At 36.5% G+C, this 25,994-nt stretch overlaps 1 protein-coding gene across 9 annotated transcripts in view; it reads left to right on the top strand.

The window, feature by feature from the left end:
* RB1CC1 (RB1 inducible coiled-coil 1) overlaps positions 1-25,994 on the top strand; it is a 141,989-nt gene that overhangs the window by 90,073 nt on the left and 25,922 nt on the right. For all 9 annotated transcript variants that reach the window (XR_002825654.1, XR_002825653.1, XM_023740962.1 and 6 more), the window contains 7 exons: positions 10,366-10,550; positions 10,768-10,954; positions 11,091-11,172; positions 12,066-12,127; positions 13,252-13,355; positions 13,788-13,914; positions 14,001-15,898. Coding sequence is in view for 7 of the 9 variants with exons in the window: in XM_023740962.1 (XP_023596730.1) it covers positions 10,366-10,550; positions 10,768-10,954; positions 11,091-11,172; positions 12,066-12,127; positions 13,252-13,355; positions 13,788-13,914; positions 14,001-15,898 (2,645 nt within the window). In the remaining 2 variants the exon portion in view is untranslated. The remainder of the gene's footprint in view (positions 1-10,365; positions 10,551-10,767; positions 10,955-11,090; positions 11,173-12,065; positions 12,128-13,251; positions 13,356-13,787; positions 13,915-14,000; positions 15,899-25,994) is intronic.

Here is a 25,994-nt window from a genome sequence, read left to right as displayed (position 1 = left end):
ATGTATTTTCATTCTGGTTTGATTCTAGGAATATTTTTATTCCATCTGTTATTTCTTCTCTTACTCAGCGCTTTTTGAGCAGGGTGTCATTCAGATTCCATGTAATTGATTTTTTTTCCTTGCTCTTCCTGTTGTTAGTTTCTACCTGGATAACGTTCTTCTGGTCAGAGTAGTTACTTTGTATTGTTTCAGCATTTTGGATCTTGTTAAGGATTGCTCTTTGGCCTAAAATGTGATCTATTCTGAAGAACGTTCCATGTGCATTGGAAAAAAATGTGTACTTTGCAGCTGTTGGGTGTAGTCTTCTATATATGTCTGTGAGGTCAGGTTGGCTGATTATGCCCTTTAGGTCTTCTGTATCTTTGTTGAGTTTCTTTCTAGATGTTCTGTCCTTTACTGAGAGTGGTGTGTTGAAGTCTCCTACTATTATACTGGAACTGTCAGTTTCTCTTTTCACTGCTGTTAGTTTGTGTTATGTATTTTGGAGCCCTGTCGTTGGGTGCATAGATGTTTATTATGGTTATGTCTTCATTATGCATGGTCCCCTTTATCATTATATAGTGTTCTTCTTTTTCTTTTATGGTGGATTTTGTTTTAAAGTGTATTTTATCTGGAATTAGTATTGCCAGTCCTGCTCTTTTTTGGAAGTTGTTTGCTTGATATATTTTTCACTATCCTTTGATTTTTAATAAATTTACATTTTTGTTTCTAAGGTGTATCTCTTAAAGACAGCATATTGATTAATCCTGTTTTTTTAATCCATTCTGTCACTCTGTCTCTTTATGGGTACGTTAGGCCATTTACATTCAGTGTAATTATTGATTGGTGTGAGTTTATTGCTGTCATTTTGTAGTGCTTTGTTTTGTAGTACTAACGTTTTCTTTGTTCCTCTCACTCTTCTGTACTGAATTCCTTTTGTTTGTGGATTTTCTTTTCGTATGTTTTTATAGGTTTTGTTTTTACTGAGACTTTACGTTTTTCTTCTTTATTTTAATGAGTAGGGTTGTTAACTTTCTTTGTGTTTTCCTTGAAATTTACCCTTATCTTCCTAGGTTTGAACCAGTCTATTATTACTTGGTTTCTACTTGCCTTCCTCTCCATTAGAATGATCTGTACCTATACCGTTTATTTCGTCTTTTTTTGTTCTAATGTTGTTATTTACAGATTAACCTCTCCGGTTCCCTTTTGTAATGTGTTCGGTTTTGGATAGTCCTTGAGAATTCATTTCCTAGGTTGGTATCTGGCTGGTACAATCCTGCGCCCTAGATTCAGCCAGTGGTCTGAAGTTATTTGTTGTCGGATTGAAGGACTCCCTTTAATAATTCTTGTAAAGTTTGGTTTGGTTTTTACATATTCCCTGAATTTTTATTTATCTGGAAATGTTCTAATTTCACCATCATATTTGAGCAAGAGTTTTGCAGTATGTATTATTCTTGGCTGGCACTTTTTTTCTTTCAAGGTTTTATATATGTCATCCCATTGCCTTCTTGCCTGCGTGGTTTCTGCCAGATAATCCGAGCTTGGTCTTATTGTTTTTCCTCTGTTTGTGACTTTTTTTCTTGAGCTGCTCTTAGAATTCTTTGTTTGTCTTTGGTTTTAACGAGTATGATTATGATACGCCTTGGTGATTTTCTTTTTGGGTCTATCCTGTATGGGGTTTGTGGAGCATCTTGGATGGTCAGCTTTTCATCTTTCATGCTATTGGGAAGGTTTTTTTGTCGGCATTTCTTCAGTGATCCTCTCTGTGTTTTTTTTCTGTTTCCTTCCCCTGTTCTGAATTCCGATCACTGACAGATTTTTGCTTTTGATTGTATCCCACATCGTTCTCAGGGTTTCTTCATTTTTCTTCATTCTTTTTTCTGATTTTTCCTCAGGGTTGTATCTAAGTGTTTGTCTTCAATTTCGCTGATCCTGTCTTCCAACGTTTCAAACCTGCTCCTCAGCCCTTCTATGACAGTGTGCATTTCTGAAATCTTGTTGTCTATCTTTTGGTTTTCTAATTGTTGTTTTTGTATGATTTCTAGTTGTGAATTTATTTTAGTATTTTGTTCCTGTGCTATTTTTCTGAATTCTTTTTTTTTTCCTGTATTTTCCGTGAATTTGTCTGCCTTTTCCATTAATTTGTCTCTATTTTTTTCCCCATTTTTGTCTACTTTTTGCTTTTACTCTTGGATAGCTCTGAGCATTAGCAATTTGAATTCCCTGTAGGTAGTTCTAGTGCCTTTTCTTCTACTGGGATTTCATCTGGTGTTTTATTTTGTACTCCTGCTAGAACCATCCTGTCTTGATTTTTTATGTTTTGATTTTTTCTGCTGTGTTCAGCATATTCAGTAGTTATTTTCTTTGTTTATTGATTGTAGATTTGTTTGTTTTTTTCCTGCTTTTTTTATGGTTACATCTGACCTGGCAGGCTGTGCATTCTTTGTTGTTTGCTCATCTGTGGGCACCATACTTTTCGCCTCCTTCTCCAATGGGTGGGTCAGTCGCTTAGGTATGGTACAGCAGCCAGGTCCAGCTGATGGACAGTTACTAGGATAAGGTGTTTGTGGCACGTACTAGGGCCAACAGTGTGGACTGGGAATCAGTGCAAGGCAGTTTTCTGTAGGCTTTACCTGTGCTGCTTGTTGGTGTGATGTTCAGCACACGGTGCAGGTAGGCAGGAAGGAGGGTAGAGTTTATGATGTTTGGAGCTAAGGTGGGTATGGAAGGAGGAGAGAGAGGAGAGAGGAACAGGATCCAAAAACATGGAGACAAACAAAAAAAACTGCTAAAGGAGCTTGCATTTGGAGTGGAGAGATGAGAGACTGAGAAATGGGGAATAAAAAAAAAAGAGTGAAAGAAAAAAGTGAATAATTAAAAATTAGAAATTAAAGAAATGTCCCCAGGTATCCCACCGATGTGGCTGCGAGGACTGAGGAAGTTGCTCCCTGGCCATTAAGAACAGCCTGGCTAGAAGGGGTAGAGGTGTCACACTGCACCATGTGTTCAGGAGACAGGAAGTGAAGGTAAGAATAGCGAGACAACAAATTGAAAAAGGAAGACAGACGAAAAGGGAAAAAGAGAGAAAATAAAACAGAACAAAGAAACAATGAAAAAATCACAAAAAACCAAAACAAAAAAAGAAAAAAGAAGTAAAAAAAAATGCCCCCAGGGATCCCACTGCACATCTACACAGATTAAGCTAGTAGCTTCCAAGCTTCGCAGTACTGCCTGGCTGTTATCCTGAATGGATGTCCTACATTTTTTAAGACGATTCTGTTGGGAGTGGGAGGGTGGCTGTGTTTTCTAGCTTTTGTGTTTGTCTAGTAATTGGCTTAAGTTTTAATGGCTTTGTTTTACTTAAACATTGTTCTAATTATACTGTACTAGTCTCTGTTCTGTATTCTTAACTTCATGATATATCTTAAGAATATAAAATTACTCTCTGAGCACCAAACCCAGTGTGAGTTTCATTTATATTTTCCAAGCAGAGAAAAGCGTAGTTTTTTGCTGTTTATCTTACTTATTCTAATTCCTAACCCTCCAGCCACTCCGTGGGAGAAAGATGTGACAGTCTACTTCCATAAAGATTTACAGCCTTGGAAACCCTATGGGGCAGTTCTGTTCTGTCCTGCAGTGTTGCTATGAGTCAGAATTGACTCGACGACAGTGGGTTTGGTTTTGGTTTATTCTAATCCCTCAGACTAGGTCGTTACAAGCAAATCATTAACAAATTTCCCATGTCACTTTAGTAGTCATGTTCATATCTTTAGCCCTAGATACGATTTTTACCCTGGCTACGCATAAGAATCGCTTGGGAATCTTAAAAAAAAAAAAAAAATACAGACAGTTACTGAAGCCAACCCCCAGAGTTTCTTATTTAGTTATTCAGAGATAGGGCCTGGGCATAGACTGATCTTTTGCTTTCCCAGGAAATTTTAATATGCAGCCAGTGCTAAAAAACTCCAATATGTTAAAATGATGCTCCTTATAACTTTATTTTAATCATCTGTAACATAGATATCCAAGGAAAGGAGGGTGGTTACATGGTTTTATAATACAGTTATCTTATGGACAGTTGTAGAGTCATTACAAAGTAAATTTGGATAGATGTGCCGTGATCTCCATAAATCTTTATTGGGGAAGAAAAGGTTACAAGAATATAGCCCACCAATGTTGAAGGAAAAAAAAAACAAGATGAAATCTACTAGTAGGTAAACAGTTGCCTCTGGAGATAGGATATTGTAGATGATGTATATAATGCATTTTTATACTTAACAGCAGAAAGCTTTCTGTTTAATTGAAAGGAACTGAATGTATTTATAATATTAAATGTAATTTTAAAATATTATGCTATATATATACTTTCTTATAAAGTACAGATTATTGTATATTGCTGGTTTGATTAAACCCCAAACCAAACAACCAAACCCGTTGCCGTCGCGTCGATTCTGTTTCATAGTGACCCTATAGGACAGAGTAGAACTGCCCCATAGAGTTTCCAAGAAGCACCTGGTGGATTTGATCTGCCAGCCTTTTCGTTAGGAGCCATAACACTTAACCACTGCACCACCAGCGTTTCCTTGATTAAATCATCCATTGTTTTTTCACCGCTTAAAAATCAGTGATTGTGTTTTCTTTAATGACATACTCTGATAAACCTTTCAAGACATCAGCAATTGTGATGTAGTGGGAGGCTAGACACAGGTTCTAGTTTTTATCCTAGTGTGTCTTTGGATAAGCTGTTTTAGCTTCCTGGAATTCATTTTTTTCTAGACTAAAAAATGAAACAAAGTTAGATGAGTATAGGTTTCTTAGAAATTGTAGTCTTGTGTGATTGGAGTACCAGAACAGGGGGGATAACAGAAAATACAGAGAGAATTATTGAAGATTGGTTGGCAAAAAACTTCCCTGATATCATGAAAGATGACAAGATATCTATCCAAGATGCTTATCGAACCCCACATAAGGTAGATCCCAAAAGAAAGTCACCAGGACATATTATAATGAAACTTGCCAAAACCAAATATAAAGAGAATTTTAAGAGGGGTTAGAGATAAACAAAAAGTCATCTACAAAGGAGAGTCAATAAGAGTAAGCTCAGACTACTCAGCAGAAACCATGCATGCGGGAAGGCAATGGGATGACATATATAAAGCCTTGAAGGAAAAAAACTGCCAGCCAAGAATTATATATCCAGCAAAACTGTCTCTTAAACTTGATGGTGAAATTAGGGCATTTCCAGATAAACAGGTTTAGGGAATATGCAAAAACCAAACTAGAATTACAAGAGATACTAGAGGGATTCCTCGGATTAGAAAATTAGTAACATCAGATAACAATCCAAGAGTAGAACACAGGACAGAGCAACCAGATATCAACCCAGATAGGGAAGTCACAAAAATAAATCAAAGTTAAACACTGAAAATAGGAAAATGGATATCAATATGTAAAAGATAACAACATTAAAACAAAAAGAGGGACTTAAAAAATGTAGACATAGATTTTTCATATGGAGAGGAAGTCAAGGCAATACAAAGAAATAAAAGACTAGTATAAACTTAGAAAACTAGGGGTAAATATTAAGGTAACCACAAAGGAAACTAACAATCCTATAAATCAAGATAAAAAACTAGAAAAATATAAAGACTCAGCAAATACAAAATCAACAACAATGAAAATGATGAAAATACATAAAGAAAAGTGACTGAGCACAGAAAATTAAGTGGAACAAAGAAACTGTGAACAACACACAAAACAAGACATCAAAATGACAGCAGGAAATTCATACCTGTCAATAATTATGCTGAATGTAAATGGACTAAACACACCAATAAGGAGACATAGAGTAGCAGAATGGATTAAAAAACACGATCCGTCTACAGGAGACACAACTTAGACTTAAAGACACAAAGAAAGTAAAATTCAGAGGATGGAAAACACATATCAAGCAAACAACACTCAAAAAAGAGCAGAAGTGGCAGTATTAATCTCTTACAAAATAGACAAATGATAAGGAGGGACCCTATATAATGATTACAGGATCAATACACCAGGAGGACATAAGTATAATAAAAAATATATGCACCCAACAACAGGGCTCCAAAATACATAAAACAAACTAACAGCATTGAAAAGAGAGATAGACAGCTCCACAATAGTAGTAGGAGACTTCAGCACACCACTTTTCGGTGAAGGACAGAACATCCAGAAAGAAACTCAGTAAGGACACGGAAGATATAAATGCTACAGTCAACCAACTTGATTTCATAGACATATTCCGAACAATGCACCCAACAGCAGCCAAGTATACTTTCTTTTCCAATGCACATGGAACATTCTCCAGAATAGACCACATATTAGGCCATAAAGTAAGCCTTACCAGAATCCGAAGCATCAAAATATTACGAAGCATCTTTTCTGACGATAAAGCCATAAAAGTAGAAATCAGTAACAGAAAAAGCAAGGAAAAGAAATTAAACAGGTGGAAACTGAAAAACACCTTGCTCAAAAACTACGGGTTATAGAAGCAATTAAGGATGGAATAAAGAAATTCATAGAATCAAATGAGAATGAAAACACATCCTACTAGAACCTTTGGGACACAGCAAAAGCAGTGCTCAGAGGTCAGTTTATAGCAGTAAATGCATACATCCAAAAGGAAGAAAGGGCCAAAATCAAAACACTAACCCTATAACTGGAACAGGTATAAAGAGAGCAGCAAAAGAAGCCCTCAGGCACCAGAAGGAAGAAAAATCATAAGAATTAGAGCAGAATTAAATCAAATAGAGAATAGAAAAACAATTGAAAGAGTTAACAAGACCAAAAGCTGGTTCTTTGAAGAGATCAACAAAATTGATAAACCATTGGCCAAACTGATAAAAGACAAACAGGAGAGGAAGCAAATAATCTGTATAAGAAATGAGATGGGTGATATCACAACAGACCCTGCTGAAATTTAAAGAATCATAACAGAATACTATAAAAAAAATTATACTATAACAAATTTCAAAACCTAGAGGAAATGGACAAATTTCTAGAAGCTCACTACCTACCTAAACTAACACAAACAGAGGTAGAACAACTAAATAAACCTATAACAAAAGAAGAGATTGAAAACAAAATTAAAAAACTCCCAACAAAAAAAACCCTGAACCGGACGGCTTCACTGGCAACTTCTACCAAACTTTGAGAGAAGAGTTAACACCACTACTACTAAAGATATTTCAGAGCATAGAAAAGGATGGAATACTCCTGAACCCATTCTATGAAGCCAGCATAATTCTGATACCAAAACCAAGTAAAGACAATACAAAAAATTATAATTATGAACCAGTATCCCCTATGAACATTGACGCAAAAATCCTCAACAAAATTCTACCGATAGAATTCAAAAAAATAATTCACCATGATCAAGTGGGATTTATACCAGGTATGCAGGGATGGTTCAACATTAGAAAAACAATCAGTGTAATCCATCACATTAATAACACAAAAGACAAGAACCACATGATCTTATCAATTGATGCAGAAAAGGCATTTGACAAAGTCCAACACCCATTCATGATAAAAACTGTCAACAAAATAGGATTAGAAAGGAAATTCCTCAGTGTAATTAAGAGTATTTATACAAAGCCAACAGCCAACATCATCCTAAATGGAGAGACGTTGAAAGCATTCTCCTTGAGAATGGGAAGAAACAAGGATGCCCTTTTATCACCATTCTTACTCAACATTGTGCTGGATGTCCTAGCCAGAGCAGTTAGGCTAGAAAGAGAAATAAAGGACATCCAGACTGGTAGGGAAGAAGTAAAAGTATCTCTGTTTGCAAATGATATGATCTGATACACAGAAAACCCCAAAGAATCCACAAGAAAACTACTGAAACTAATAGAAGATTTCAGCAAAGTATCCACATACAAGATAAACATCCAGAAATCAGTTGGATTCCTTTACACCAAATAGAGAACTTCGAAGAGGAAATCACCGAATCAGTACTATTCACAATAGCCCTCAAGAAGATAAAATACTTCTATCCAGAGATGGAAAAGACCTATACAATGAAAACTAGAAGACACTACTGCAAGAAACCAAGAGACCTGCATAAGTGGAAAAACATACTTTGCTCACGTATAGGAAGACTCATTATTGTGAAAACGTCAATTCTACCCAAAGTCATCTACAGCTACTATGCAATCCCAATCCAAATTCCAGCGATATTTTTTAATGAGATGGAAAAACAAATCACCAGCTTCATTTGGAAAGGGAGGAGTTCCCGGATAAGTAAAACATTACTCAAGAAGAAGTACAAAGTGGGAGGCCTCACACTACCTGATTTTAGAACCTATTATACCGCCACAGTAGTCAAAACAGCTTGGTACTGGTACAAAAACAGATACATATACCAATGGAACAGAATTGAGGATCCAGACATAAATTCATCCACCTATGAGCAGCTGATATTTGACAAAGGCCCAAAGTCCGTTACTTGGGGAAAAGACAGTCTCTTTAATAAATGGTGTTGGCATAACTGGATATCCATCTGCAAAAATCTGAAACGAGATCCATGCCTCACAAAGTGCACAAAAACTAACTGAAAATGGATCAAAGACCTAAATATAAAATCGAAAACGATAAAGATCATGGAAGAAAAAATAGAGACAATGCTAGGAGCCCTAATACATGGCATAAACACAATACGAACGATAAGTAACAATGCACAAGCACCAGAAGAGAGACTAGATAACTGGGAGCTCCAAAAAATCAAACAGTTATGCTCATCAAAAGACTTCACCAAAAGAGTCAAAAGACAACCTACAGACTGGGAAAAAAAAATTTGGCTGTGACAAATCCGATCATTGTCCAGTTTCTCAAATCTACAAGAAACTGCAAAACCTCAACAACAAAAAGACAAATAACTCAATTAAAAAATGGGCAAAGCAGATGAACAGGCACATCACCAAAGATATTCAGGCTGCTAACATACATGTGAAGAAATGATTGCGATCATTAGCCATTAGAGAAACGCACACCAAAACTACAATGAGATGTCTCACCCCAATAAGGCTAGCATTAATCCAGAAACCACAAAATAATAAATGCTGGAGAGGTGGTGGAGAGACTGGAATACTTACACAACGTTGGCGGGAATGTAAAATGGTACAGCCACTTTGGAAATCGATTTGTCGCTTTCTTAAAAAGCTAGAAATAGAAGTACCATTCGATTCAGCAATCCCGCTGCTTGGAATATATTCTAGAGAAATAAGAGCTGTCACACAAATAGATATATGCACACACATGTTCATCGTAGCACTGTTCACGATAGCAAAAAGGTGGAAACAACCTATGTGCCCATCAACAGACGAATGGATAAACAAATTATGGTATATTTACACAATGGAATACTATGCTTATAACAGAGGAATCTGGAGGGCATTATGCTGAGTGAGTTTAGTCAGTCACAGAAGGACAAATATTGTATAAGTCCACTATTATAAGAATTCAAGAAAAGGTTTAAACACAGAAGAAAACAATTTTTGTTGGTTATGGGGGTGGGAGGGAGGGTGAGGGTTATTCACTAACTAGATAGTAGACAAGAATTATCTTAGATGAAGGAAAGGAATACCAAAGACACAAGGAAAGTATTAGCTTAAGAGACAGAAAGGGCCACATAAACCAGAGACTTCATTAGCCTGAGACCAGAAGAACTAGATGGTCCCAGGCTACCACCAATGACCACCCTGACAGGGAACACAACAGAATGTCCCTGATGGAGCAGGAGAAAGGTGGGGTACCGAACTCAAATTCTAGTAGGAAATCTAGACTTAATGTTCTGACTGAGAATAGAGGAATCCCGGAAAGCATGGCCCCCAGAGTCTCTTATCAGCCCAGAACTAAAACAATTTCCGAGGCCAACTCTTCAGACAGGGATTGGACTGGATTGTGGGACATGATACTTGTGAAGAGTATGCTTCTAATCTCAAGTAGATACAAGAGACTAAACGGGCAGCTTCTGTCCGGAGGTGAGATGAGAAGGCAGAGAGGGTTAGGAGTTGGTTGAATGGACATGGGAAATCGAGTAGAAAGGGGGAGTGTGCTGTCATAGTATAGGGAGAGCAATTAGGGTCACATAACAATGTATGTATAAATTTTTATATAAGAGACTAACTTGAAATGTAAACTTTCACTTAAACTACAATAAACAAAAAAAAAATTGTAGTCGTGTTGTGAAAACATCTACTACATTTAGAAAAATAAGGAATTTTAAAATATCTGTATTTAAAAGAACATAGAACAGTTCATGTTTAACATAAAAATTTTCTTAAATGAAGGTCTGTGTCTTTCATGAAACGATATTAATGTCTTTTGAAATATTTTCTGTCAAAGGGATTTTTAGCTAATCAGATGAGAGCTGAAAACTTGAAAGATGCATCTGTATTGCCTGATTTGTGCCTGAGTCATGCAAATCAGTTAATGATTATGTTGCAAAACCATAGAAAACTGTTGGATATTAAACAGAAGTGTACCACTGCCAAACAAGAACTAGCAAATAACCTGCATGTCAGATTGAAGTAAGTGATTCTACTATAACTGATTTAGCATGTTTAGAGTTGATGTTTATGTTTATTTCTCCCAAATGATTGGGAAAATTTCCCTTATCCCTTTATTGAAATAATTGTGATTGAAATACAGTTTGTATGTCTTGTAATTTCTGTTCCTTAGCATCAGCAATAAGGATTCTTTTTAGCAAACTTGAGAATGTTGAATATAATTGATTTCATTCTGTAGGTGGTGTTGCTTTGTAATGCTTCATGCCGATCAAGATGGAGAGAAATTGCAAGCTTTGCTTCGCCTTGTAATAGAGCTGTTAGAAAGAGTCAAGATTGTTGAAGCTCTTAGTACAGTTCCTCAGATGTACTGCTTAGCTGTTGTTGAGGTTGTCAGGAGAAAAATGTTCATAAAACACTACAGGGAGGTAAGCAGGCCAAATTCAATTTTAATTATATATGAACCTTAATAAATTGGTATATGTTCCTTAATAAATTGGTATATGTTATTAACATGGTATATGTTATTGATATATGTTATTAACATAAGCTTTTCTCTTCTAGTGGGCTGGTGCTTTAGTGAAAGATGGAAAGCAATTATATGAAGCTGAAAAATCAAAAAGGGAATTCTTTGGGAAATTATTCAGTAAGTGCTTTTCATTAATAAGTTAAATATCATTACAGTTTAAAGAAAAAATACTATTTTTATTTTGTAAACATGAATAATAGGATTTTGAAAGCAAAACTATGTCAGTTGTGCTATATAGAAAGTCCTAGTATTTCCATGTATGAAACTATTATAGTATAGTATTCATTTAGGAATTTTCATTTGTATGGTATCTGATTAAACTGAAATTTAAATATTAAAATATTTATCTGAAAATTACTATAGCTGATGTTCATTTAGGAATTTTCATTTCTCAGTTATCCAAGAAAATGTTATGAAATTAAGAATGACAGCTATACTTAAAGTTAATCCTTTGTGGTACCTTGTAACTCAGTTGGAGTCCTTTTGCCTTGGAATAATACTGCATTTGAACATAAAATATATTTTTAAAAATTATGGATAGTATTTTGAAGAATTAATAAGATTATTTTGTAAAGCTTCAAAGCAGACATATATGTGTAATTCCCCTCCCCCCCCAGATGTTAGCTTTGTTGTTAGGTGCCATCGAGTCGGTTCTGACTCACAGCGATCCTATGTAGTGACCTTATGTACAGCAGAACGAAATGCTGCATGGTCCTGCACAATCCTCACAGTCATTGTTTTGCTTGAGCCCATTGTTGCAGCTGCTGTGTAAGTCCATCTCATTGAGGGTCTTCCTCTTTTTCACTGATCTCCTTTTAGCTTTAGTGCATAGCTATTAATTACCATTGAAATCTAGAGAAACATTCCCTTAAAGTCTATAGAGGTGAATCTCCTACTGTATTTTAAATATACAACATCATCAAATTTTAACTTAAGCTTTTTAAAAACCAGAGGTAATTTTTTACTTTAAGAAGTTCTGATATAACCATATTACTTATTTTTTTACACAGGGAAGTCTTTCTTAAGAAATCGTCTGTTTAGGGGACTGGACTCCTGGCCCCCTTCCTTTTGTGTACGTATTTATTTTCTAACCTTGATTAACTGGCTGTTTTGAAACTTCTTCTCTCTCTCAAAAATGTAGGTATTTATCAAGGGTTTGCAGTTTTCTTTTGTTTTTAATCAACATAAAAAATGTTATAGGTTGTAAAAGGCAGTTGGCACGCGGTTTTAAGATAATCATAATTTTGAGTCTTCATAACAGAGGAAGAGACCTCATACTATATTCTTTGAATTGGTAGGAATAGCTCTTTTGTTCTTTTGTTGTTGTTCTTTCCTCCTTTCTTTCATATTTTGACAAATAAGAATAGGATGGCTCTTCACTTAGTGTTCATTGGAATTAAACCATGAAAAGTTAGCTTGTTATATTCTGAGGGCCATGATCTGAGAAGGGGCAATGTGACAGGCAGGGGTTCCCACACTCCTTTTTCCAGAAACCTTTTTTTTTTTTTTTTTTTTAAAGTGAAAGAGCATCTTGACATATCTTATAGGTATGCCTGAGTAATGAGTAAAATAATTGAAGTTATTTAAAAAGGTGCAATTTTTGACAGTAATATAAAGGAAGGGATAGTAGTATTTACCAGTTAATATTTTTAAAAGTACCTGAAATTGACTGTGAGTTTATATTTTGGAAAATACAGCATGGTAAAGGAAAAGGCAAGAAAAAAGTAGAACATAGAAAAAGAAAATGTTTCCATGTTATAGCACCAGGACATGCTAACAGGTGATAGGAATAGATTTAGGGCTAGATAGATCTTCATGTTCATGCTGTATAGGTCAAGGTAAATTAGGCTATGAACTAGTAAAACAGGTGTCTTCATTTAATGTTGATAGGAGTGCTAGAATTCCCATAAAAAGATACTGAAAACAGAGGAGAGGAGGAAAAAGAAAACTGATTGATTACCAACAGCTAATGTTTCATTTATTAAAGATTCAAAAAATTACTATACCGTATCTTTACTGAAGAGTACTGAGCTATCTGATTCTTCCTTAAGTGTGATTAGATCATTTGAAGCATTTTTGTTTTATATATTTGTTAATATATGTAAATTCAGTTTGTTTTATTGAATTTCATTATAGCTAAAGTCTACTTATAAATTTGTCCTTTATGTATTTTGACAAATTATTGTATTTGTATAGACTCAAAAGCCTCGAAGGTTTGACTGTGAACTTCCAGATATTTCATTAAAAGATTTACAATTTCTGCAATCATTTTGTCCTTCAGAAGTTCAGCCATTCCTCAGGTAAATGTCATTAGTATCAGTTATCACCTTAAAATGTTCTCATTATTCTCGAGCCGTGGAAAGTAGCACCAGTACTCATAAGAGGTTCCAGGATAGCAAAATATTTTAGCATAGATTGGCTTTCATGTGACTGATTGTGGAAGTTTCTGGGGAACATAAAAATTAATCAGAAAAGCTAAAGTAGAAGAAAATTACACCTTACCTGCAGCTTTTTTTCTTTCTTCCCTTTTTTTTTTTTTTTTTTGGTAGTAATTCTTTCTTTGTATATTGTGGGAGATTTCTGATTTATCAGTTTATTCTTTACACTCAGATTTAAAAGGGCTGATAATGCTCCAGTTTTTTTCAACATATATTGAGATATTTGGTTTTGGTAACTTGATTATCTGTTTTTTCATTAAGAAATAAATCTAATTTGGTTGCATTCTGTTTCAGGGTTCCCTTACTTTGTGACTTTGAACCTCTACACCAGCATGTTCTTGCTCTGCATAATTTGGTAAAAGCAGCACAAAGTTTGGATGAAATGTCACAGACCATTACAGATCTTCTGAGTGAACAAAAGGCAAATTGATTTCTTTCAAACGGTTCTTTTCATTAATGTAATAAGGTGTTGCTGCAGCTCTCTAAGCCTTCCCCTCTGTTTTGCAGACCTCTGCAAGTCAGGCATCCCCACAGTCTGCTTCTTCACCAAGGATAGAAAGTACAACAGGAATAACAACTGCTACCTCACCAAGAACTCCTTCTCCACTCACTGTTCAGGATCCCTTATGTCCTGCAGTTTGTCCCTTAGAAGAATTATCTCCAGATAGCATTGATGCACATACCTTTGATTTTGAAACTATCCCCCATCCAAACATAGAACAAACTCTTGAACAAGGTTCTTTAGACTTGGATTCATTAGCAGAAAGTCCTGAATCAGATTTTATGTCTGCCGTGAATGAGTTTGTAATAGAAGAAAATTTATCATCTCCTAATCCTATAAGTGATCCACAAAGCCCAGAAATGATGGTGGAATCACTTTATTCTTCAGTTATCAATGCAATAGATAGCAGACGTATGCAGGGTACAAATATTTGTGGTAAAGAGGATTCAGGAGATCATGCTTCCAATGTCCAGTTGGAAAAATGTAGGGTGGTTGCCCAAGACTCTCACTTCAGTATACAAACCATCAAGGAAGACCTTTGCCACTTCAGAACATTTGTTCAAAAAGAGCAGTGTGACTTCTCAAATTCTTTAAAATGTACAGCAGTAGAAATAAGAAACATTATTGAAAAAGTAAAGTGTTCTCTGGAAATAACACTACAAGAAAAGTATCAAAGAGAACTACAGACTTTAAAAAATGAATATGAAGCTAAACTTGATGCACTAATAAAGGAGAGTGAAGAAAATGAAAACAAAATTAAAAAGTTGAAAGGAGACCTAGTATGTCTTGAGGAGGTTTTGCAAAATAAAGATAATGAATTTGCTTTGGTTAAGCATGAAAAAGAAGTTGTCATCTGCCTACAGAATGAAAAGGATCAGAAACTGTTAGAGATGGAAAATATAATGCGCACTCAAAATTGTGAAATTAAAGAACTGAAAGAGTCCCAAGAAATAGTGCTAGGAGACTTAAAAAAGCTCCATGTTGAAAATGATGAGAAGATGCAGTTATTGAGAGCAGAACTTCAGTATTTAGAGCAAAGTCATCTTAAGGAATTAGAGGACACTCTGCAAGTCAGGCATACGCAGGAGTTTGAGAAAGTTATGACAGAGCACAGAGTTTCTTTGGAGAAATTAAAAGAGGAAAATCAACACAGAATTGATCAGATACAAGAGTCTCATGCAACAGTTGTCCAAGAAAAAGATCAACAGCTACAGGAATTAAAACTCAAGGTTTCTGATTTGTCTGACATGAGATGCAAGCTAGAGGTTGAACTTGCATTGAAGGAAGCTGAAACTGACGAAATAAAACTTTTGCTGGAAGAAAGCAAAGCCCAACAGAAGGAGACCTTAAAATCTCTCCTTGAACAAGAGACAGAAAATTTGAGAACAGAGATAAGTAAGTTAAACCAAAAGATTCAGGATAATAATGAAAATTACCAGGTAGGCTTAGCAGAGCTAAAAACTTTAATGACAATTGAAAAAGATCAGTGTATTTCAGAGTTAATTAGTAGACATGAAGAGGAATCAAATATGCTTAAAGCTGAGTTAAATGAAGTAACATCTTTGCATCAGCAAGCATTTGAAATAGAAACAAAACTGAAGGATCAAATAGTTGAACTACAAAATAAATTGGAGTCAGAATTGAGTACTCTTGAGAAACAAAAAGATGAAAAAATGATTCAACAAGAAGACAGATATGAAGCTATTATCCATAAACTTGAAAAGGACAAAGAAAAATTGGTCATGAGCCAGGACCAAGACAGAGAACAGTTAATTCAGAAACTTAATTCTGAAAAAGAAGAAGCCATTAAGACTGCTCTCAATGAATTTAAACTGGGGAGAGATGCTGCTGAAAAAGAGTTACTAGAAAAAGTTCGACATCTTGAGACTCAGTTAGCAAAAAGGTAAGAAATAAGTTTATAGTCTGGAATTATAAAATTAATATATTAATAGTTCAAATTTTATATTTGCAATCATTGTACCTTGATTTACTCATTTGCCTTAAGTAAATGTAGCAATTTTGGGATACTTTAATGAAGGAAAACTTAATTTTTAAACAGTATTTTGCCAACATTTAAAAAATAAGAGGCTACATAAATTTAGTTGTGACTTTTTGAAAAGTTTTAAACAGTATGGATTTTGAGAGAAATACTTCTTTGAAATTTAAAAAAATTTTTTTTTTGTACTTTAGATGAAGGTTTACAGAACAAATAGTTTCTCATTAAACAGTCGGTACACATACTGTTTTATGATATTGGTTAACAACCCCATGACATGTCAACACGCTCCCTTCTCAACCTTGGAGGACCTTTTTTTTGGTAAAAATATACATAGCCAGTTATACCATTTCGAAAGTTTCTGTATGTACAATTCAGTGACATTGATTACGTTCTTCCAGTTGTGCTGCTATTCTCACTATCCTTTTCCAAATTATTCCATCACCATTATCTTCAGCTCACTACCCCCTAGGCTTCCCATTAAATCTTGAGTTGCTGTTGTCAGTTTGATCTCACATAGATAGTTCTTTTTTTTTTTGGACCTTAGATGAAGGTTTGCAGAACAAATAGTTTCTCATTAAACAGTTAGTACACATATTACCCTATGACAATGTTTAACAACCCCACGACATATCAACACTGTCCCTTCTCAACCGTGGGTTTTTGGGTTTCCTATCACCAGCTCTCCTGTCCCCTCCTGCCTTGAAATGGTTTTTAGAAGTTTCTTTTTTTGTTTTTTAATTCATAAATCTCTGCTTTCTTTTGCTTTATTTGCAGGGTTTTTTTCCCTAAGTTATGCTTGTAAAAATTACTGTGTTTCTTTAAATTAGTATATATACATTAAAGACTACAATTTTCCCCTTAGCAGTGATTAAGCAAGAACTGAATTATAGATTGGGGTTTTCATCATTGTTAGTTTCTTGATATCATTACAATTTCAGTTGTTTCCTGTATGGTTAAAATGATGTTTTTACATTGCAGATTTGGTAGATTTTTATTATTATTGCCTGGTATTATTGCATTTTGATCATACAAAATGGTCTTTGTTATTTCTGTTTTTAAAAATTTATTGAGGTGTTTTGTGGTCTGATAAACATTTTTTTAGAACATAATCATTATACCAGTTAGTAATATCATTAATTTTTCTGAGAGAATATAGGCACGTATAGTCCATATTTTAACTTCTGTTTCTTGCTTTATCACTTTTAGTCAGTCTCTTGTGATTGACTCCCTGCTATGTAATATTCATAAATTGGTGAACAATTAAGCCTCCCCTTCTGTTGAAAACAAACTTTTTACATACTCTGGGCAAGTTAGTGGGTTTAATGTATATGCATGATTACAGAGCTGAGGGGCAAAGTTAAGGCCAGGCAAGCTGTAAATGAGGTATCAGGGATACAGATTGAAACAATGCCAAAGCTGATGTTTCTCAAAAGCTCTCTGGGAAGCTGCTGCAATACTCAAGAATCTCTTAAAAACTCTAGTAATCTGGCACAGTCTGCAGCAGCAAAGTGGGTAGTGTTCAGTTACTTGCCAAGAAGCTATTGTGAAACTGCATCTGGCTACAGCCACCTCTGGAGAATAAGCCTGGGCTTCTTTTCCACCTTCCATACCTAAGGCATGTTGTTTTCATTGGCGGACTTGAACCTGGAACTCTACAGGGGATTCTGGGAAATGTAGAATGTCAGCATTGGAATGCAGATGAGAAAGGGGTGAGGAGGGTAATGCCAGATGACAACAAACAACCCATCCCTGTACCCTCCCTTTTCAGCCAGCATTACTGTATATATCTCCTTTACCATATTTAACTTCTAAATAAAGACACTTAAAATATCTCTCTTCACCCTCTCTTCAGAAGGTGAGACTTAAACTTCTGAACATTAGCCATCCTAGAGTGAACTTTCTGGTGTTCATTCCTCTTTCTGTTCAGTCATATCACTCTTTGATATTCTCTAGATTAAATGCTAAATGTAAGATTAGCTATCGTTATCATACCTAATATTACATACCAGGGAAGGAGAAAGGGATAAAGAATCGATTAACATGTACAGGCTTGATCACTAGAGTCTTTATTTCTGTAATTAGCCTTATAACTCTAGTAGATATTTAAAGCTTCCTTCTATTATCCATTCCATCTTTAGCCAGTATACCTCAGCTGATTCTACTTCTTTACCTGATAGGCATGACTCAAACCTTTGTTTCTCAAGAAACTGCCATTAGTGATCCTTCTTGTATACAGTTGCTGTAGCTTTTCCTTAACTTTTGGATGTGGGAGTGCCAAGAGACGCCCTGGAAAATCCCCTGGGTCCAGTTGCATTCTTCCCTACCCTTGTTTAATAGGAGCATCCCGTTTTCATTTGATAAGTAGGTTCAGTCACCTCATCCTGTACAGCAGCCTCCTCCTTTGCCTGTTGGCTCAGTGGCATGGTGAGCCTGAGGTAGCCAAGTGGTAGTTTCACCTTCCAGTTTAGTGGTAGCCTTGTTGTGCTTCCTGGTAAGATAATTATTTTGGAGGCAATTAAGTCAGCTTTCTAATTTAATGTAGCCCATGGTTATTAGAGACAGGAAGCAAAATTTTTGCTAATCACTCATCATGGTAGTAGTAATAGTTACTCCATAGTCCTTGATTCTCACATCTATGTATTCTGACTGTGGAAGAATTAGCGCCATAGTGTTTCTGGTTCAGAGCATATACTACATTCTTTAGGACATTATCTCAGCCTTGGGAGATGCAACCCATATGACACTAACTGAGGCTTCAGTAGATTGGTCCACAATTGTATCAGGCCAGCTCCTTTACAGATTGGCTTATTTGTTAAGACCAGTGACTTCCATGGGTATGAGTGCTACATTTCTTTCACTGTAAAATGAATTAATTCACTTGGTCAGAAGTAATTCTAGTGGGATACAATAGCAATGAGTAAGACATTTTGTAAATTCAGGAATAGTGATTTTGACAGAAATATTGTGAGCATGGAAGGTTAATCCATATGAGGAATAACTGTTCTTCTGAAGACAGATTGCTGTCCCTTTTGTGATGGAAGTGGTTGAGTGTAATCAACCAGCTGGCAAGTGGCTGGCCTGCTCCCTAGGAAACACTGCAGGAGGTGGGGGCTCCATGTTAGCTAAGCAATCAACAGTGGTGGTAGCCAGATCAGCTTGTTGGGTGGAAATCCATGTTGTTGTGCCAATGCATAATGTCACTTCCTGCCCCCATGGACACTTCGTTCATGAGCCTGTTGAACAGGAGCTGGTGTGGTGGGGTAAAGAGATTGGTTGATACCTACTGAATAATTCACCTTGGTTGTGTGATTATTGTGATGATCCTGTGCAGTAGGACATAAATATCTTCACACTTTGTGCCCATTTCAAGAAGTTCATCCAGATTCCCTTTCCACAACTAGTTTTTAATCTTGTATCTTCCAAGTTTGACCATTCAGTCAAGCCTTTAGCTAGTCTCCATAAATCAGTGTCTATCTGTAGCCCTGGCCATTTCTCCCTTTCTTCAACTTCAAGTGCGCTGCTTGACTTATCACCACTGTGATTCCCCTTCACTATTGTTCTTCAGGGCTACCCCCTCAGTGGGGCTCTAACACTTCAGTTGTGCTTTTGAATAGTGCCAGCATATTGCGCAGAATCATCAGTAAACCAGCGCCACCATTATTTTTCCCTTATATTGAACATTATAGTTATGGATGGAGAGAAAGGAGATAATGTAGCAGGAATAGGTACCCTGGAGATCTGAACCTATTATACCTTTCCAGTGCCTTTAGGACTTTTTTTTTTTTTTTTTAACCTCAGTTGCATATAGGCCATTTCCAACTGATGACAGGTGCTGCTGGGTACACTCCCTTTCATGCTTGATGGGTCAAACAATACCCACTGTATGAAAGGCAACTCAGGTTGCATGATAACTGATGAGCCTGTGGTCAAGTTCACTTTCTACGAGGGCCCAGTAGCAAACCGTAAGCTGTTTTGCAAGAGGCAAATAGTTATCTCCTCCAAAATCCTAAGGATCTCAATGATAATTCTCCCATAGCACCTGCCAGAGGCTACATACTACATCAATTTCTGCTGCAGACACTGCAAACACCATTGGATCTTCTGGGAAGTATGGCCCAAGTGGCAGAGCAGCTTGCACATGCATCTGGATTGCAAGATGCCTCTTTGCTCTGTGTCCTACGCAAGAACAGGCAGTCTTTTAAGTAAATGGATCAGAGCAGCATACCTGCATGTGCTTAAAGGAGACATCTCACGGTGTCTTGGGCCACTGTGCCGGCATACCCCTGAATTTTGGGGGGCTTTATTGCTCACCCTTTAGCATGCATCTTGCTCAGCTACTTGCTACTTTGTGTTTATTAGTACTAAGCAGAATGTTACCATCAATTCCTAAGGAATAGCAAGAAGACCAGCACCTCTGCCAACCAGATTTTAAAAGGACTGAAGGACTGAGATAAGACAGTGAAGGTGCATAGCTACCCCTGTATGTAAAAGCAAACTGCTTCTGGTGGTCTATACCAGGGGCTAGCAAACTGTGGCCAGTGGGAATCCAGCCCACCACCTGTTTTTGTAAATAAAGCATTACTGGAGTACAACCATGCCCATTCGTTTACATTTTGTCTATGGCCTCATTTGGTAGAGTTGAGTAATTGCAGCAGAGGCTGTCTGGCTTACTGACCCTAACATTTTTACTACCTGTCTCTTTACAAAAAAAGTTTGCCAATCCGTGGTCAATACTAATAGGAATAGAGGGAAAAATTCACCCAGAGCAATAGCTTTGTGTCAGGTAGCGGGGGCCTTGTTGATTTGCTCAAACAAAAAGGTGATATATGAAACAGCGGCCACAGTTGGAGTCACCATCTGACTAATTGTATGATAATTGATTGCCAGTCTCCACAATGATATGTCTTCTGGACAGGACACAAATTCAAGTTGAATGGAATTGTAGTAGAAATCTCTGCCCTTATGCCCTTTTTTTTTTTTTTTTAAATATTTTATTGTGTTTTCTGTGAAGGTTTACACAGCAGTTTAGGTTTCCATTCAGCAATTTCTATACAGGTTGTTCAGTGACATTGGTTACATTCTTCACAATGTGTGAATGAATATTTTCATTTTGGTTGTTCTATTTCCATTAATCTAGTTTCCCTGCCCCGCTTACGTTCACATCTTTGTTTTAAGTAATTGTTGACCTTTTGGTCTTATATAGGTTGATTTTTTAAGTAGCACAGTACTTACAAGTGATATTCATTATTTTTTGAGTCAATTTGTTATTTATCTACAAGGTGACTTCAAAGATTAGTTTTGGTTCAAGGTTTGAAGAGTATCTCAGGGCAGTAGTCTTGAGGAGTCCTCCAGTCTCAACCAGTCCAGTAGGTCAGTTTGTTTTTTTAATCTTTTTAAGGAATTTGAGGATCCGTTGCACATTTTTCTCCCATTCTGTTAGGGTCCATCTGTTGTGGGCCTGATTAGAATGGTTTGTAGTGATAGCCAGGCACCATCTAGTTCTGTCTCCTATGTCTTTTGAAAGGCAAGACAGTTGTAGGAATTTTACTTGGCCTGGTCTGCCATAGTAATCCTCACTCCATGAGTTTAGGAGCTACTGTAGGAATTGTGCCAGTTGCTTTTAAGTTTATTCCACTACACATTCTGGATCTGGATACTTCTGTCTGCCTGCCAGTAATCTCTTCCTCCTAGTGGAACATGGCTTTAGGATCCATTTAGGGCCATTGTCTAGTAGTGGAAAATGGCCACAGATCCTTTGGTGAAGGATAGAAAGAAGACTTAACAATATAAATTTCTGGTAATGTAGTAAGTAGGTTCCTTCCTCAGGAATCCAGCCTCCTCTTTGGAGAAGTTCTTGATTTGTAAACCGGATAGATCGGGGAGTTGGGTGAGGGATTGTGATTCTCTTGATTTAAGTCAGATTTAGAGTTTTTTCACTTGTACTACTTAAGTAAAGCACTGTTTGTCCCCATTTAGTTATAACCCTAAGGACAGCCACCACCAAAGATTCTTCTGGGTCAAACCTGTCCTGGTCCTGCTGCCTGTTATGGAACCATATCACCTCTGATGGTTAAGTGCCAGTAACTGGCCTCTGCCACTCCACTTCCTGTCCTTTCCATTTGTTCATAAAATTTCAGGAGTCTCACCTCCCTCTGCTATCCCTGTCCTGCATAGCACCTCTGCAGAGCCCTTTAAGGCTGTATTTCTCAAAACTTTCGTGAAGGGAGTCTTCTCTGGACCCTCTTAGGATAATATAATAAATAATAAATCCCTTCTAGTATACTTATTTCCATCATTCTTTGGATGTCTTCAAAACTTTCTCTTTAAAGATAATTAATATTCATTTAAAAAATATATTCATTACATGTTAAATAAGATATTTTAAATGAAAACTATTTTCCAAAATATAAATTAGTGAAAATAGTAACATTGTTTTATATATTTGCAAATCTCAAATTAATGTTTGGCTCAATGCATTCTCATATCTGCTTCAGTATCTAATCTATTGCAGTATGTTATTTTGATTAAATAAAGAATATCCAGCCTTACACCTGTGTGTAACTAGAAACGGGAAGAATATTTTAATAGTTTTTTCTGATAATTGTGGATATTCTTCTTTAATACTAAATCAAAATTCAATAAGTAGTAGTTTCTTGAAGATTAGTTTCAGTGTAGAATATGAAACTGTATCAGTGAAGTTTTCATACTCTGTTACATTAAAATCCACTGGTCTGTCTTGCAGTTTTACCCAGTAATGTTTGTAACATTGTGAATTGGTCGTTTGGAAAACTCTTGTTTATCGAGTTACGCAGATTTTCCAAACATTAACACGTTATTGATAATATAAAAAAATTGGATTTGTTAATATCACCACCAATCTTAAGTATTTGGAAGGTGTCAAGCTTGTAGTAGCTGATAAAAATTTTCTGAAATTTTAAATTTTGTGTAAAGACTCATAATTTATCATTGGTAACAGATTGTCAGTTTTTATTGAAGTATGACAGACTCACTTTAGTTAGTTTTTAGAAAATGTTTGCCAAAAATCCAAGTCTTTTTTTTTTTTTTAAGTAAAATTCATACACCATGAAAACCAGTAACTACGTCAGCACACAGCTCAAACATTTGTAAAGTGCTTTTCCATGAGATAAGTGTCGTACTTCACTACTTCATCAAGGACATTCAATAAACTGCCTTTATAAAAACAAACAAAAAACTTAAAAGTATCTTGCAGTGAAGAATACAATAACTGCAAGTATGGTTTGGTGCTACTGTCTTAATTCATGTTAAGTTGCCAGCAGTTTTACCATCAGGTCAAATGTCTACGAGGTGAAAAAAACAAATATCTTAATAGTTTTGATCTCACTGATCCCCTGAAAGTGCCCTGCCCCCCACAGGGTTCTGCAGATCACACTTTTGAGAGTCATTGGTCTAGAGAATGGTAGGCAAACTTTCTGTAAAGGGTCAGATAGTAAATATTTTTGGCTTTGCAGGCCAAATGGTCTCTGTCCAAGCTACTGAGCTCTGTCATTGTAGCAAGAAAGCAACCAGACAGTATGAGTGAATGCGTGTGTCTATATTCCAGTATAACTTTAATTATAAAAATAGGTGGCAGGCTGGATCTGGCCTATGGGCCATCATTTGCCTACCCTTGATCTAGAGTGTCTCATCTTGCCATCTTAATTTCATTTAATGTTAGCCATTAGCTCCAGGCTTCACGTGATCAATCTAGCAAACATTGAATCTAGAGTCTCTGATCAGTACTGCCATATGAGTAATTTTGTCCAGATTCAGCATCGTGTTTGTCCTTTCTGGTCTAATTCACATCAGCTCAATTTCCATAATATTCCCAGATTTCTGCCAAAATAAATCAATCAAAATTAATGTCATATTTGAAACTAATTGTTCATTCCCCTTTGGTTAGATTTTTAACTCCCTAGGATATGGGGGCTTGAAAGTATTAATGGATCTGGAAGTAATGAAATGGTGGGAGAGGTTGTTGAAAAGGATCAGTTTGTTGAGAAGGAGGGCTACCTCAAGTAAGGGGATGCTAATCTCAGACAAGGGAGAAGGGGCTAATTCTGGCAAGGGAGGCCAGGGGACACTTCTGTATTTAAATCATACAGCTTCATTAGAATCTGTTTGAATTTCCCCATCTGAAGTCTCAGGACACTCTTTTTTTTTCATGATTAATGTTCTTTAACATAAGAAACCTTGTGAGGTTGTGAAATCAGTAAATGTTATGATTCAGCCAGTATCAGACTTTGGATTTGGTTTGCAGAAATCTGTTTTGAAGCTATAAGAATTAAGAGATTCTTTTATGGTCATCGTAGAAGCTTTCTCATTCCCAGTCTCTTCACTTGGCTTCTTCACTTCTAAAGCAACTTTTAGTGTGCCTGATTTCACCAGGCCAGTCAAAAAGGACCACCCCACCCCTCCTCTGCTTTCCAGATCTTTTATGGTTGCCTTTTATTAGCAAACTCAAACCCAGAACCTGCTGGGAGGGGGATTCTGTATAATGAGTCTCACCTTCTCTGTCATGCAGCGGGAACCTTGGAAGAGGACTGAGGGCGATACTGATGTGACAACGATCTCCTTTCCTTCCTCCACCTGCTTGGTTCTATAAGAACCATAACAACATTTAGAGACCAATTGCCTGGGAGAAAATATTTGCAAGATATATAATACAGTATTAATTTTATCTGTAATTTCAGAGAGCTCCTATAAATCAATATGAAAAAAGCAAACAGTCCATTAGAAAAATGGGCACCGTAAACTGATGAATGGATAAACAAATGTTGCACATCCATACGATGTAGTATTATTTGGCCATTAAAAAAAAAAAAAAGGATGTAGTACGGTTGGATACTGATAAACCTTGAAAGCATGCTAAGTAAAAGAAGCCAGCCATGAAAGACAACATATTGTATGGTTCCAGTCATAGGAAACGTCCAGAATAGGAAGATGGATAGAGACAGAAACTAGCCTAGTGGTTGCCTAGGGATGGACAGGATGAGAGGATAGGGAGATGAGATTTAAAATGTATGGGGTTTCTTTTTAACCAAAACCACATTGTCATTCAGTTGATTCCGACTCATACCAACCCTATAGGAGAGTAAAACTGCCCTATAGGGTTTCCAAGGCTTCTTTACGGAAGCAGACTGCCACCACATCTTTCTCCTGCAGAGCAACTGATGGTTTCTAAAAATGTGGTGTTGGTTGCACAGCTCTAAATACACTAAAAACCATTGAACTGTCCAGTTTAAATGGCTGAGTGGTATTTAAACTATATCTCAGTAAAGCTGTTTTAAAAAAAGGAAAATGGGTAAACAATATGAACGGATAGATCAAAGAAGAAATATGAATGACTAAAATGGGAATAGCTCTTCAGTCTCCTTGGGGTTAAGGAGATGCAAAATTAAGTTTTTGTTTTTTTTTGTTACACAGTAAGTCATTTGTTAGGTGCTGTCAAGTCAGTTCCAACTCATAGTGACCCTGTGTACAGCAGAAGGAAACACTGCCTGGTCCTGCGCCATCCTCACAATCCTTATGCTTGAGCCCATGGTTGCAGACACTGTGTTAATTATCTTGTTGAGTGGCTTCCTCTTTTTCACTGACCCTCTACTTTACCAAGCATGATGTCTTCTCCAGGGACTGATCCCTCCTAATAACATGTCCAAAGTATGTGAGCCAAAGTCTCACTCACCATCCTTCTAAGGAGCATTCTGGCTGTACTTCTTCCAAGACAGATTTGTTTCTTCTTCTGGCAGTCCATGGTATATTCAGTATTGTTCACCAGCACCATAATTCAAAGGCATCAATTTTTCTTCCACCTTCCTTATTCATTGTCCAGCTTTCACATGCATATGAGGCAATTGAAGACACCATGGCTTGAGTCAGGCACACCTTAGTCCTTAAAGTGACATGTTTGCTTTTCAGCACTTTAAAGAGGTCTTTTGCAGCAGATTTTCCCAGTGCAAGGCATCGTTTGATTTCTTGACTG

This window comes from Trichechus manatus, unplaced genomic scaffold, assembly GCF_000243295.1.
Source record: "Trichechus manatus latirostris isolate Lorelei unplaced genomic scaffold, TriManLat1.0 scaffold00169, whole genome shotgun sequence".
NCBI lineage: Eukaryota > Metazoa > Chordata > Mammalia > Sirenia > Trichechidae > Trichechus > Trichechus manatus.
Note: the sequence above shows the minus strand (reverse complement) of the source record. Positions and strands in the feature narration are given on the sequence as shown.